Source organism: Cololabis saira, chromosome 22 (assembly GCF_033807715.1).
Source record: "Cololabis saira isolate AMF1-May2022 chromosome 22, fColSai1.1, whole genome shotgun sequence".
In the NCBI taxonomy this organism is placed as follows: Eukaryota; Metazoa; Chordata; class Actinopteri; order Beloniformes; family Belonidae; genus Cololabis; species Cololabis saira.
The window spans coordinates 21,748,619-21,763,842 of record NC_084608.1 but is presented as its reverse complement, the minus strand read 5'-3'; the positions used below and the strand labels follow the sequence as shown (position 1 = coordinate 21,763,842).

At 39.0% G+C, this 15,224-nt stretch overlaps 1 protein-coding gene across 7 annotated transcripts in view; it reads left to right on the top strand.

The window, feature by feature from the left end:
* The first annotated feature begins 4,992 nt into the window (after positions 1 to 4,992).
* The window catches only part of myom1b (myomesin 1b), a 45,716-nt gene continuing 35,484 nt past the window's right edge, over positions 4,993 to 15,224 (top strand). For 3 of the 7 annotated variants that reach the window (XM_061713785.1, XM_061713783.1, XM_061713781.1), the window contains exons 1-9: positions 4,993 to 5,131; positions 5,472 to 5,779; positions 7,640 to 7,774; positions 7,905 to 8,079; positions 11,288 to 11,445; positions 11,623 to 11,715; positions 12,386 to 12,474; positions 13,599 to 13,640; positions 15,163 to 15,177. In XM_061713785.1, coding sequence (XP_061569769.1) covers positions 5,526 to 5,779; positions 7,640 to 7,774; positions 7,905 to 8,079; positions 11,288 to 11,445; positions 11,623 to 11,715; positions 12,386 to 12,474; positions 13,599 to 13,640; positions 15,163 to 15,177 — 961 coding nt within the window. In that variant the 5' untranslated portion in view covers positions 4,993 to 5,131; positions 5,472 to 5,525. The remainder of the gene's footprint in view (positions 5,132 to 5,471; positions 5,780 to 7,639; positions 7,775 to 7,904; positions 8,080 to 11,287; positions 11,446 to 11,622; positions 11,716 to 12,385; positions 12,475 to 13,598; positions 13,641 to 15,162; positions 15,178 to 15,224) is intronic. The other 4 variants (XM_061713786.1, XM_061713784.1, XM_061713782.1 and 1 more) reach the window with 2 other exon arrangements.

Sequence of the window (15,224 nt, the reverse complement as noted above, 5' to 3'; positions counted from 1 at the left end):
CGCGTTTGGCACTAAAAACATTTGTACTTATATATAAAAGATATTAAACCATTTTAATCATCAAAACACGGCAATAATACGTTTTATAACCATTTATAATCTATTAAGGAAATACATATTCCGATATAATCGTTGATAAAATACATAGTAAACCGTGACACCCCCGTTTGGGTAAATGTAACTTCCAGAAACGCTCCCTTGTCCGAGTCCAAATTCCTGGATATGCCCTTTTAAGGGAAGGAAGCTCACATCCTTTTGCAATCCCTGTCATAAAAGCTAAGTTCATTTTAAATGATCCCCGTGGGAGGATGAGGGATAGTATCTGTAAGGAAGACACTTAACTTGTATATGATATGAAATGAACTGTTGTTTAATTAAGCAAAACATAGTTGTCATTTCACTTCAGGCTACTTGATTGGAAAGTTTATTTTCATTGTCACTGAAACCTATAACTTATCCTTCTCTGTAGCACTTGATAGTTTTTAAAGCCCTTTTCACGTTTTTCTCCGCTTGATGTCAGTATTTCTTTTTTTTTTAAGAAAAAAAGGACTTTTGGGTTTAACTCGAACTCCAAGTTTGTTCAATAAGGTTAAAAAACAATAACAATGAAAACAATACAGAGGAAATAATGACATCCTAGATCATTATAGAAGCTGTGTGTCAAGCATGAGTAAGACAACAGTTGGTTTTGCAGTCAGTGTTGTAAACAGAGGCTTTGTGCTGCTGGACCTCAGAGGTAACATATGGAAATGTTGACTCACAGGTTAAAACAGGCCACATCTGTGTTTTGAGTCCTGCTGTCATGTCTATTTTAAAGGCGATAATAAAGCAGCTGTACATGTCCCTTTTGTCATTAACAATTAGAGCAATGTGATGTAACTAAACAGACTTGTACAGCAAGTCTACAGAGAGAGGAGAGAGAGAATTAATTAATTTTTAAAGCCGACCAACGTTTGCAGTGCTGAATCTGACCACTAGAGTGCGCTGTTATCACATACACTTTTCGTTTCTGCTGATACTTTCTTCAGTCTTTGGCGAGTTTCCCGTTAAAAGGTGGGTAAAATCACTGGGAAAAAGCTATGAAACATGATCAGGGGTGGAAAGTAACAAATTACATTTACTCACGTTACTGTAATTGAGTACTTTTCATGAGTAATTTGTAATTTTCTAAGTAGTTTTTGAAATATGCAATTTTTACTTTTACTCGAGTACATTTTGACCCAAGTATTGTACTTCGCTACATTTGAACCCCCTCACGTTACTGTACAAAATATATGGTGAAAAAATTAAATGCGGGCAGAAACCAGCCACAAAAACCACAAAAACCCTTGGCCAAACTTGTGCCTGCATGGCACAACGGAGCTTTCAGCATTCAAGACATCAGCATGTAAAAAAATTTACTCGAACAAGTGTGGATGTTTAACTTTAATATGCCTCGAAGTTGATTAAAACAACTTGTGCTGGATTTGATTCGTGACTCGTCCTTTTTTGGCATTAAATAACGGAAAGTAACTTTTACTCAAATTACATTTTAAATGAAGTAGGCTACTTTTGTACTTTTACTCGATTACATTTTTAGATGAGTACTTTTACTTTTACTTTGAGTAGGATTTAAGCAAAGTAAAGATACTTTTACTCAATTAAATTTTTTCAGTACTTTTTCCACCTCTGAACATGATATAGCCTATAGTTCAGGATGTTTACAAGAAATTGGAAAAACCGATGACTACTGTCTGGTTTTACATTCATTTGGGTCACAGCAATACCAGGAGTTACACCGGAAAAGCAAATAAGACATGGACATTACAATTGAAATATTTTTACAAAGTTCATCATGGAGGCAGCACGGTGGCTTAGTGGTTAGCACTGTCGACTCCCAGGCCCGGCAGGGGCCTTTCTGTGTGGAGTTTGCATGTTCTCCCCGTGCTTGCGTGGGTTTTCTCGGGGTACTCCGGCTTCCTCCCACAGTCCAAAAACATGCATGCTAGGTTAATTGGTGATTCTAAATTGCCCGTAGGTGTGAGCGTGAGTGTGGTTGTGAGCATGGTTTGTGTGTTTATATGTGGCCCTGTGATGGACTGGTGACCTGTCCAGGGTGTAACCCCTGCCTCTCACCTGAAATGAGCTGGGATAGGCTCCAGCAGAACCCCGTGACCCTGCAAGCAGTGCTCGAGTTGTAAAAAAAAATCAGGGGGGATGGTGGATTTTATCATATGGGGACAGATAATTTGTGCTGATTACAAATAATATAATATATTACAAATAATAGCACTGACCAAAACACCTGCAGAAATACTGCAGGAATGACATAGCAGCAGTTAAATGCAGCCTTCTGTAAGCTTTAAATATCCACTGGGCTTACATCTAATACATCAAAACACAAAAATAAAAAACAGTTTTCTGAACTTATCAATATGACTCTGTCCTTCACAGGATAAGTAAAATGGATCACTGCAAAAAAATCTCATTGCACTTAAAACGAGTCATCACTGGAAAAAACAACAATTTTCACCTGTTTCAAGTAGATTTTCACTTGAAATAGGTAGAAAAATTTGCCAGTGGAACAAGATTTTTTTGCTTGTAATAAGAAGATCTTGTCCCACTGGCAGATTTTCCTACTTATTTCAAGTGAAAATTTACTTGAAACAGGTGAAAATTGTCAAATAAGTTATTTTTCTGGTGTTATTTTTCTGGTGATGACTCTAAATGTTGAAATAGCAGTAAAACCACATTCATTGATGAAATGACATAAGGGATGAAAAGGGGGGATGGCAGTTTTACAGGGGGGATGATTTGGACCGTTTTTATTTCAGGGGGGGATGCCACCCACCCTCGTCCCCCCTCAACTCCAGTACTGAGTTCAGGATGTTTACAAGAAATTGGAAAAACTGATGACTATTGTCCGGTTTTACATTAATTTCGGTCACAGCAATACCAGGAGTTACACCGGAAAAGCAAATAAGACATGGACATTACAATTGAAATATTTTTACTAAGTTCATCATGCCTCCTAAAGTCCTAAGTTTAGCAGGGCTCGACTGGGGAAAAGCCTGATCCCTGTAGCCATAGCTGCCCTAAACAGCAGGCCCTGCTGCTCTGTCAGTCCACTTTTATGTTGTCTTTGTTGTTATGTCATGTATTTATTGTTGGTGTTGATGAAATGTACTGCAAGTAAAGATAAATCTCCCCGCGGGACAAATAAAATAAATCTAATGTAATATAAATCTAATCTAATCTTTGTTTAAAACACATTGTCTCATATTTCACATTATGACTGAAACAGAACAAGGCCCCCAGCCCAGATGGTGTCAGTCCTGAAGGCCTGTGTGAACCAGCTATGTGGGTTTCACGGGTACCTTTTCAACTGTAGTTTGAACCAGGAGAAGGTTTCAATCCTGAGAAAGACAACTTGTCTTGTTCTTGTACCAAACAAGTCACATTTCTTATCTAAGTCCATGTGGAGAGTGCAGTTTCATCTATTGGGGCAGATATATCAAACTCAGTGGTGGGGGGGTCTGAATAAAGATATAAAGCAGGCCGGTTCTGTTCAGATGGATTGTTCTGGAGCCTTCAGAGCTTCTTCAAATGAAAAACCTAATGGACAGCACCAATCATCCTGAGTGTCTTCTGTCAGTCATAAATACATTGAATTGACATGTATTGAATATGTTTTATTTGTACAAGCTTCATAAGTGACACTATCAAACTGCACAACATATATTTCAAATTGATGTTCCCAAATTGATGGATTACATGATTAAAAACATCATCAGACTGTCAGTGATGTAAACAGGACAGACGTTAAAAGGAACACTCAAGCTGCTGTGTTTAAAAACTGCCATGTTGGTAATTTACTTAATTTACTACAAGTGCCATATATTCATTCAGCAGCACAAAGTATTGTGAACCAGAAGGATCAGAAGGTTTTGAGAAGGAAGATGTCAGTGCGGTGGGCTGATCTCTATTAATGGGCTCAACATGGCTGTTACATCATATCAGGCATGTTGTCGTCCTGACCGGTGTATTATGTGGGAATGAGGTGGACGAGGTCCAGGGAGGAGCTCTGTTCATCACAAAAGGATCAGCGGTCAGTGATATATTTATCGTGGCATCTTACCAGATGTTTACGTGGAAGTCAATTTCCAGGACACTTTCCAAGTGTCTGTTTCTGCAAAATGAAATATTTTAAATGATTTATTTATATTATTATAAAAAATGTTCATTCATATTCACATTGACAACTAATGGATGAAAAGATCAGACGGTGGACTTTCAGTGGTACATTTATCCAACTTTGTCTTTGTGACCACGGAGACAAAGCGAACACTCGTGTGAACGTTTGCTTCCATAAATGAGAGTGAGGCTGAAAGAGAAAGTGACGAAGAGACCTACAGTACCTGGCATTCGCTGTATGTGAAGAGAGTAACAATAGATTAACTAAAGTTAGTATCGGTCACAGCTGAGGCTGCTGCTGGGAGATAACGGCATGCTGGGGGATATATGGAAGATAATAAAACTGAATGCACTCAAGTCTTGGAAAAAAAAGAACAGGATACAGGTCCTTACAGGAAGATGTGGAATTGATTTTAAAGTGTGGAGACTTGATTATAAAAAGTGAATCAGTATTTGTCGTGTATCTTATTTTCACTAAAGTTGGTTAAATAAATGAAAAAGTAACAATGATTTTAAGGAGATCCAGGTAATTTAAGAAAACAAGTGGACTAAATCATATTTTACTATTCGATTCTTTACTAAACTGGAGAAAACGACCTATCATGACCCTGATTAAGACCGAAGCATGTGTGGAAAATCAAGCAATGATCCTTCCTCGTATTTACCTCATTAATGGGAAGCTAATGCTCACTGGCACGAAGACCTGCACCCTTAAATGTGTTTCACTATAGTAGTTGAGTCCCCCTGCTCTCTGCTCTCATCTATATTTATCCCCTCCCTCACCATAAAAGGTTGTGACTGCTGCCTGGACACCCTGGCAAGAGCCAATCTTATTTTTGTTGTGTAGACCGCAGCGCTGTACGCACCTACCTGTGGGCTTTCTGGGATATCAGGCTGTAAACGTGGAATTGGACCGTTTTGTCCCTTAAAGCTTGGAATTTGAGGGCTTTTGTGCAGGGTAAGCGGTCTCTGCAGGGGTAAGGTGTGGATGGCAGGTTGTAGATGATGCATATGTCTCTAAGCATGATGACAAAGTGCCTGATTGCCTGATACTTATATGTCTTGGTAGCTGATGTTTGAGATTACTGGATCTACTGTGTCACTGAGAGGCTGTCTTTCTGGATCCAGTGACGGTTAATTGAAATACTTTTATTACAGTCAGATAGATTTGTTATAAGAAACTGATACATTTTCTTAGCACAATAGAAGACATTTATAAATCTTACAGATTCATGGTTGTGTCAAACCAGCTGTATATGAAGTTAACGCCTACTCTTGAACACTAACACGGCAAACAGAAAACAAGACAAGAAGAAACTCAGGAGGTGCTTGTACGAGGAGCAGCCTGCAGCATGTCTGGAACTATACCGTACTACCGGAAGGACCAGCGCCACTTCGACGGTGGCTACCGTAGCACGGAGGCAGAGTCTAAAATGAGCCAATACCAGTCCAGCAGCAGATACGCTGCTTCCAGCAGCAGATATGCAGCCTCCAGCAGCAGATATGCTGCCGCCGCCAGCAGCAGATATGCTGGCGCCGCCAGCAGCGCCTCCAGCAGCAGATACGCTGCTGCCGCCGCGACCAGCGCCTCCAGCAGCAGCAGGGGGTAAGGAGGAGGATCAGGAGAGTAAGATGGAGGATCATACCTTCATCAGTCCACTTCTTTGTCCCAGGAAAGCCCTACTACCTCCCTAACACCTTGGCCTTCCCTCCCCTTCCTTCCCCCAGCTGATCAGGTTCACCTCCGTCACCCTTGTAGCATTACTTCCCTGTAACAGCTTTGGGATCGGCTTTCCTTGACACCAAGTAACAAACTTTCTCCCCCCTTGAGTTTTCCCTCACATCGATCAACTCTCATACACAGCTGAGGATTATCATTCTTTACGGCAAATGAAAACTGCCTTCAGTCATGCATGAAGCTCTTTGCATGAAGCCTGAAAGATGCCCATGTGTGCTTGTATGCCCAAGTCTTACATTCACCATCCCTCTGTAAAATCTGGTGTTTTTACTCTATTCGATGCAAAACCTGTTAGATAAGCTTGAGTGAAAGATTCAGTGTATGCAGCATTGATTCACATCTTGAATTTAGAGTCTATATGGACTCACTCCCTTTCAAAGGCATTCCCACCTGTATAAAATGCATTGAACCAATCACAGCGGCGTTTATACAGCGTCTTATATAGCAGTATCCAATTGCCGCTACTCAAAACAACCAAGATGGCTGCCGAGAATGGCTAGGGACACCTTGGATCCACAAGTTTTTACTGCAAGAGTAATTCACAGCCATTAACCAGTGTTCCTACTCCACATATTAGAGGTGGAATCCAGACCAGACTAGATTAATTCTTTACATGGAAGAGGGAGAGAATTAGGTTGGCTGTGTAGGCTAATGGAAACTATGAAGAGCTGTTGTCCCTTAGTGGTCGGTCGTGTTATCCAGCCCGTCTAAAGCAGGATAGATGTTTAATCTTTTTACATTAATGGGTCAAAAGCCATCATGGGATTTCTTTGTGCTAATTAAATGGTTAATGGTATATTGATCAAATGGAGACCAATCTATAAACATGCACCATGTATTGGAGCACGAACAGCAGTAAAGTTCATGATTCGTCATGAATGTTGAGTTCCTCACGTCAATAGGATGGAGTGAGCTTTTTCGTATCCCAATGTTCCTTTTAGTGATCCTATCAGTATCTCTCAAATCTTTAAATAAACTGTCCGGGAGAGTGTGAACAGGTCAGGGAGCTTAGGTTTTATTGAAGAGGTCTGATGGTCATATCCAAGAAGCCCGTGCGCCGAGGAGGAGATTAACTATGATACGATGGTGATTTAAAGGCCAAGGTGGCGGAAGTTGTTTTCTGCACTTAAATGGTCCCTGCATAATCATTCAACACAAGGAATGCCTTTTTATGAACATGGTCTTAGAAAGTTAGCTGAATATACAAAGTTAAAGGGACAACTGAACCAGAGTGCTATCATTTCTCTTGCCACTGCCTCTTTATCAAGTCCATGTTATCTCGTAATGGGAATGCAGTCCCCCTCTTTTCCAGTGGCACTAGGTGAACCGATAAAGGAGAGGCTGGATATCCAATAAACATTACATCTAACACTAATGCTTATGCACTGTTTTGCAATTTTAATGAAATATAATCCACTCACTTATTTCGTTGGAGCACACTTCACCCATTTGTCACATTTTGTGAACACCGAAGTTAGAAGAACAAACAGTCTTTCATGTCAACCATCTTAAACTCAAGTTTTAAAGAACCCTTGTTGGTTTTTGGACTAGATAAATGTTGTTAGCAAATGGTGGAAAAAGAGGCTGTGATTCAAACTAAAACATCCCCATCACTTTCCTTTAATCTACAAACTAATCCACCCCTGGCTCTGCCTTCCCCCACGCGTGTTCATAACATGTTGCTCTGACTGGCCGTGTGCCAGGCTGATGGTTTTCTGTATGTCTCAGACTAAAAGTGTCTTCACATTTGGGGCTGGAGGAAAGCCGATTAAGCCCCACACCCAAGAGAGCCAAGCCATCTTACTTGGCTTTGGACAAAGAGAACCAAATCATCGGCTACGTAGTGCCTATCTTCAGAGGCAGGTAACAAACTATTCCCCGTCTCGAGTTGGTTATCCACTAATTTCCTGCAAAATATTGAGGCTATTTCAATGTTAATGCCACGTCTTACTCTCGACATCCATCCCCGGCTCCACTCCGGTGACTCCCATAGTCAAGAGTTTGCTACAGGATTGTCAGATACAGAGGAAGCCAGGGTGAAAGAAACGGCTGGATACATGGCCCGCAGGAATTTGTTCACCAGTGGTCTGGAGATGGAGAGGTCAGAGGTGATCTCCAGGAAGGAGGCCATGCGGGAGTCCGCTGAGCGCATCTCTCTGAACAAAACGGTCAGTGCCAGACTTCTCGATGTTTTGAGATTTTGAGATGCGGGACAAACATCCTGGAAATTACAAATAAATGCTTATTAGTTTTGTATCACACCCAGAGCCGGATTAACGCAAAGGCAAACTAGGCATGTGATTGATAGGGGAGCGGCCCAGACAGAGGGACAAAAAAAAAAAAAAAAAAAAAAAAAAAAAAAAATCTTTTTTTTTTTGTCTGCACACATATTAATGGTTGATACCATGCCGGTAAAAACCTAAGGCATATATATATATATATATATATGTGCATTATTACTATATTTAGTATGCATACATATATATACGCATACATACACATACACATACACATACATACATATACACATACAGACATACATACTACAGCACACTTTGTCTTACTGCAAATTTTATTGGTCTTTGTAGATTTGACTTCTTATTTAACTATTCAATTTAATCAACACATTTAATTAAGATTTTCTGCAAAATGCAATAGCTTAAAACATTTATCTTATTTTACTTTGTTTACATAGCAATGCTGACACCTATTGGTGATTTACTGGTACTAATACCTTAACAATGATACTCGCAATCGATAAGATAAGGATAATTTAATAGCATTTAATAGAGCGGTGTAATAATGTATAAATAATACAAATCAAAAAATAGTCTGATAGACTGTTTAATATACAACACATGACTTATTTTGGAATACAAAGAACCAACTTGACTATGACTATGCTATGTAAAATGTGAATTAAGTTTCATTAGTAACTTTGGTAAGTTTAAGATTTCAATTCATAAATAACATCGATGGAGGGGGGCCCAAAAATCACAGTCTGCCTAGTGTAGTCCATTTATATAATCCGGCTCTGATCACACCAATGAATCTTGGGGTTCTTTCTGTAAAAACAGAGTCAGGATGTTAGATATGTAACTTGAGCCCACTTCTTCATACTAGGATGACTGAAAGAATCCCTTTCAGCAGTGAGAAAGGACTTATAGCTAGTTATAAATAAATATGATGCCAGCACCAAAGTGCCAAAAACCTGTACCTTCCCGATTCACTGTTCCAATATTGAGCTTATTCCCATAGAGCGGTATGTTGAAATGTTCAACTTTACACCTGAAATGAACATATTTATGACTTGGTACAAAATATCGTTATGGTTCCGTATTAAACCACTTTTTTTTATTGTAAAGAAAATATGGATTGTTGTGCAGTTATTTACAGGCTTCTACAAGTGTCTCTGGGTTATGGAGCTAGAAAAGTCTCAATAGTAACAGACCTGATGATCTGAGGTAAAACCTTAGCTAGGAAACTGCGATGTAGTTAAGCTTCATCAGATCCAGCTGGCAGTCAGTTGCTCAGCAACCTTCAGCTCCAAACCCTGCCAGGTCTGGACCTGTTTGGGTTGGATACTGGACCATCAGCCGGTGGCTGACTGGCTAAAGAGCTGCAGACCTTTGCTGGTGGAGAGAGCTCTGAAAAGTGGGCTTCACCACCACTCCACAAAACCTGTGAGAAGAACGTTTGTCTATTTCTTTTACACAGACTCTGAACAGCCGAAAGCATTTCTTCCAGTCAGCTCTGAGCATTTTTCTCACATTTAGTGTTTCAGAGAGAAACGCTATGATTTTGGGCTGATAAAGGAGAAGGTCCGTGCTCCATTTAAGATTTGGGCTTCAGTTTCTGCCCTTCAACTTGTCAATTTTTATTCAGTTTAATAAAGATGACCAAAAATAGATAATTATCATATTTATTTTATTGTTATGTCTTTGCAGCAACATTTTGTTGGCTGCTGTTTGTTGGCCAATTTGAAAATGTCAACATATTTTACAACTCCTCGTGGTGTAGAAGTGTTTCTTTAAAGTATGCTTGCAAAAATCTGCAGATTTCTATCATCTGTGACGTCACTCTCCTTATGCTTCACAACGTCAGAGTGCTCTCATGCTATCACACATTTTTTTGCATGGCAACATAAACTGGCAAGTGCGGCCTCAATGATAATAATAATAATAATAATAATAATAAGCTTTATTTGTATAGCACCTTTCCAAACACAGTTACAAGGTGCTTTTACAAAGCAGAATTAAAAGGCAGAATCCAATAAAATGACAAAAATATAAAAACATAAGAGCATAGAAATACAATAAAACATTAGAAAATAATAACATTGGATATTATAGTACATTATTATATGTTAAGTAAAAGCACATTTAAAAAAGTGTGTTTTTAAAAGAGATTTAAAAATGGACAGAGATGTGGCTCGCCTGATCTCCTCCGGCAGGTCATTCCAGAGCGACGGCCTTAGTTTTTAGTCGAGATCTAGGAATCTCTAATATCTCTAATAATGATTTCCCTATAGCAGTTTTTATGCAATGTTGAGGAAAGATTTTCAAACTTACATGGTAAACTGGCATTTTGGTCAAACCTCAGTCATGTTATCTTAAACTGGCTTCAGGTATGTGGACATGTTGTATCTTAGATGACTCATGGAATATCTTTCAGCCATATAGATATTTGTTAGCCATGACATCATAGTATGCATGCTATAGATAATATTATACAAGACACTTATTTTCAAAAAACTTCAAGTCAGACTTCACAACACAATTATTGCACTTCTATCACAGCATATTTGTCTGGGCACCATCAATAACAGTGGTGCTTAGGAACGGCAAGCGTCTGTGGATAACTGATTTTATTACTAGCCTTTACACAAGACAGTTATGTATGTGTGTGGGTGATTATGTGAAGTAGTACCCAGCTATCCAGTTTGCATCATAGAAGCCATCTCAGTGCCTTAACTGTCTTCACTCTGCCAGACCGCTTCACTAGTGGTGACAAATTCTCCAGGAGATCGTGTTTCTTGAGACACAATCCAGCAGTGTCCCAGTGGTGTTGTGTCATTGTATGTTGGATAGTGCAAAAATATATACCCCCACCATCTATTAAAAGGACATAATGAGCAACACACCCCCCACGGTCCCAACACGTGTCGCTGCGAAACCCAAACAAACTGGTATGCCTTGTATGCATAAAGAAAACAAATACAAATGGGAATTTTTATGATGGTTGTAAAAGTTTTGTTTTCTCTGCAAGCATGCTTTGTGATTTCTTGCTGGAAACATGAGCAGTTGTGTTGTTTGGCTTTACTGTTTACTGGTGGCAAAGGTGAAACTGTCCTGAGATTCGCTCTGCTATCTTTAGATCCATGAACACGGCGAACACTTCAAGCGCATGAACGAAGACAGCCTGATGCACGCCCCGGAGTTTGTGATCAAACCGCGCTCCCACACTGTGTGGGAGAAGCAGTCTGTGCGGCTGCACTGCACTGTGACCGGCTGGCCTGAACCAAAGGTCACCTGGTAGGCCACAGACATACATCACCTACTTTTTTGCTAACTAATCTGTCCCTTCTGTCAACATTCTCCTTATTTTTTTTTTTAAAGATTTTCTCTCCTATCTAATTCTAAAATCGTCTTCCAGCCTTTTCTGCTTCTCTGAGTCTGTCTTCTGTCTTGTCCACTTGCTCCCACTACAAGGTACAAAAACAATGTGGCAATCAACCCTCTTGCCCACCCTGGCAAGTATAAACTTGAGAGCAGATACAGCGTGCACTCTCTGGAGATCGACAGGTATGTAGTGCTTGTCCCAACCGCAGCAGGTGTGAAATACATTCTCCATCTGAATTATTACCGTAGATGTGCTGAACTCTTAGAAAAGTGACACATCAAGTGGCTGCACTTTAGCTTATTTGAATTTATTTGAATTAGCTTATTTGAAGTTTGAATGTATAGTGTAGATAGTGTAGTCAATGTTGATTGTGGCCTTTGTCCTAATCTTATATTGCAAAACTGGCCTAAACTAGATGCCCATGAACCAGATAACAAAGAAATCATACAGTAGCTTCTTTGAATAACCAAACAATTTCTGCAGACCAGAAAACATCACAACATTTAAGCATACAACTAAAATTCACAAGGGAATTGTTCTTTGTCTCTTATTTAATGTTCAGCAAAGTTATATTCACAGTTTCTACTACACAAAAAAATACTTTGAAGTAAAGACGCCCACAGCACCTGATGGAGATGACATCACCATCGGTGTCTATTTATTGCCAGAGTATTCAAGGCAGGGAGTTATGGAACGGGGCCCAGAGTTGGGGCCCACATACGCAGTATTATGTACAGTACATGGTTGAGAGTGCTGAGGTTGAGTTGGGGGAAGATCGCTGTACAAGTGAATCCTAGAGGGTGAGAATCTGCACATCACGGAGAGTGACCAGCGAGCGTTCTCTGATTTCAGATGTGATTTTGATGACACAGCCCAGTATCACATCTCTGCCATGAACACCCAAGGAGAAGAATCCGCATTTGCTTCTATCGTTGTCAAAAGTAGGTGCCATCACATACCAACGGCATCTCAAATACCCCAAACAACAAAACAAATCTTTTTTGAACCACAATAAAGAAAAAAAAACGCTATAAAATATATAGTCTATATAAAAATGAAAGGTTTGGCAGTGTGCTGCTCTGGAGCATTCAAGCGTTCGTTTACTCAGTCCAAGATGACATCACCTCCTGCCTATTAATATAGGAAGTGTTAGAAGGCAATTCCCAAATAGTTTGGAGTCCACTTCCCGTCAGTGAGAAAGATTATTCACAAGTGGAAAACTTTCATGACAGTTGGTAACCTTGCCAGAGGTAAATGCAGTAAGTTCAGTTCAATGTCATACCACGGAGAGTTAAATAAACACCAACACGCCCAATAGCTAGATGTCAGACTAGTGTCTTCATGTTAAATGTTAAAGTTCTTGTGAGTAAAATGTGAAAGAGATGCACCAGTATGTGTAGCCTGAAAGGGTCTCTCAAGGGGAGAACATGGTAACAAGGTTTAGGTTTGCGAAGCTGCACATGAACAATAACCTCTGGAACAATGTCCTTTGGACAGACAAGTGGACACATCTGGCTATGCCGCATAGTGTCATGTTTTGTTCTAACCTAACACGGGTTATCAGCACATACACCACAGGTCAAGCATGGTGGTGGGAGGGGGATAAATCCTGCCTGTGTGACAGCCATAAGACCTGCCTACCTTGCAGTCATTGATTTAGCCATAAACTCTTCTGTCTAATAAAATATTTTATGCTATCCTACTGACATCCAAAGATTAGACAAAATTGGGTCACGAAACAAGACAAATATGATGTCAAACACACCAGTAAATCTATAACAGGATGTTGAAAGAGAGAAGATTCAAACTGTTGCAATGACAATATAAAAAATAAATAAAAAATTCAAATTTAAACTCAAATTAAATTTCATGCAAACATGTTTTTATTGTTGTTCATCTGCATTTACTTAATTTCAAGATCTGGTGAAGACCAGGATTGAAAGAGGTTCTTTTTACTTTACCACATGACTGTAATACTGTACATTCAGTCCATCCCCATCCCGAGTGTCATACAACACTGCGTGTGGTGCTGTGTATTAATAGCAACTGCTGCTTTTCTCCATAGGGTTCAAGGGTGAAATTGATGAGTCTCTGCCAACCCCCAGACGTAAGTGCAAATTTGCTTGGGCAATATTCAGGTTTTTTGTTTGTTTGGGTTTTTTTTTGTGAGGCCTCTGGGGGGGAGGGGATTGAAATTTCAGAATGTGTTTTAAATTGTGTTATTAACATTTGTGGTGGTTTAAAATCTGGTTAATTTGTGAAAATATTTAAAATATTTATGTAACGCTTTAATGACTGAAATATGATAGAAAATACATAGTTGTAGTTTTTATTCTATACTGAATTTAAAAAGACCCCCACATTTGTCTTTAACATTTTCTTAATAATATATTTTGTATCATTATGGGTATATTTGGTAATTTTCTGAATTATTATTTAGTTATTTGAATTTTTTCATTGCATTATTTATTTTAAATCAGGGTGGAACAGAGCTCTCAGACATTCATGTATCAAATATGATTAATTTGGCATTATACGGTTTAAAAACATATCTGGGTCTTTATCCCAATGACAAAAACAAGTGTTCTGCTCAAATGATCTGTTTCAAACATTATCATTTCATTTAATTAGTTTTCAGTTGTTACCAGTCTCACAATTATGCATTCGATTAGCCCATCGTCTGTGCTTCTGTCAAATCTGATGATGTTGATGAAACAGAAACGTTGCCATGGCAGCAGGCTAAATGGAAGAAACTGCATCAAAAGGGGCTAAAAGGCTGAGAAAGCTCACTGTGTGTTTAAGTGTTTCTCTAATAAGTAATAACTTTTAAATTAGTTTTACAGCAAAGATCTCTCAGTACCAGCTATGTTAGTCATGTTGTCTTATTTAAGCTGCTTATTATAGCGACAGCTCAGTCACATTAGCGTTAATTTAATGTCTAGTTAGATTATAATTATTTTAATTTCTGGAGGTATCTGCAGTAAATCTTAAAAACAAAAATGATATTTATGAGGTAGCAACCTCATTCACAATATAGCCGAGCTATTACAACAGTGTTTGAAAAAGGTGTTTCCATCACTAAAAAAAGATCCTAAGTAAAATAATAAAACCATTAAAATAAATAAGAGCATAATAAACAAAAAATAAGAACTACTATAAAAATGAAAATTAAAAAAGTAGTTCCTACCAGCAGTGTGTCATTTAGACAAAATCTGAATAGTTTATTTACTTTCCATCATATTCCTGTAAATGATATGCATTAACACACATGACTGAAGTATCAAAAGTAGCAATATTTTCATTTGAGAATTGATTTTAGAACACACAGATCTGGTATCGGAAGTATCGATATTTCAGTATCGATCTGCACATCACTAGGGATTCATGTACATTTTGCTATAGCGATGACATTTACATTATATACACTGCAGTGTTTCTGGAGATATTAATGCAGCTGTATTAATGTTGTCTTCCTGGTACAGTGTCGCTGATGTTACTGACGCTATGCTGTTGATTCCCATACGACCCGTGCAGTTGTTAGCGGGGCGGTGGGGTGTTTGCAGGGATAACAGTGGGTGCTAATGCACTAACAGCTTCTTTGTTTTCTTGATGCTGCGGCGACAATGCAGGTGCCATTCTGGAAGGTAACAGGGTCACAGAAATCTGGTTTGAAAACTCTTTGGTGAACGTG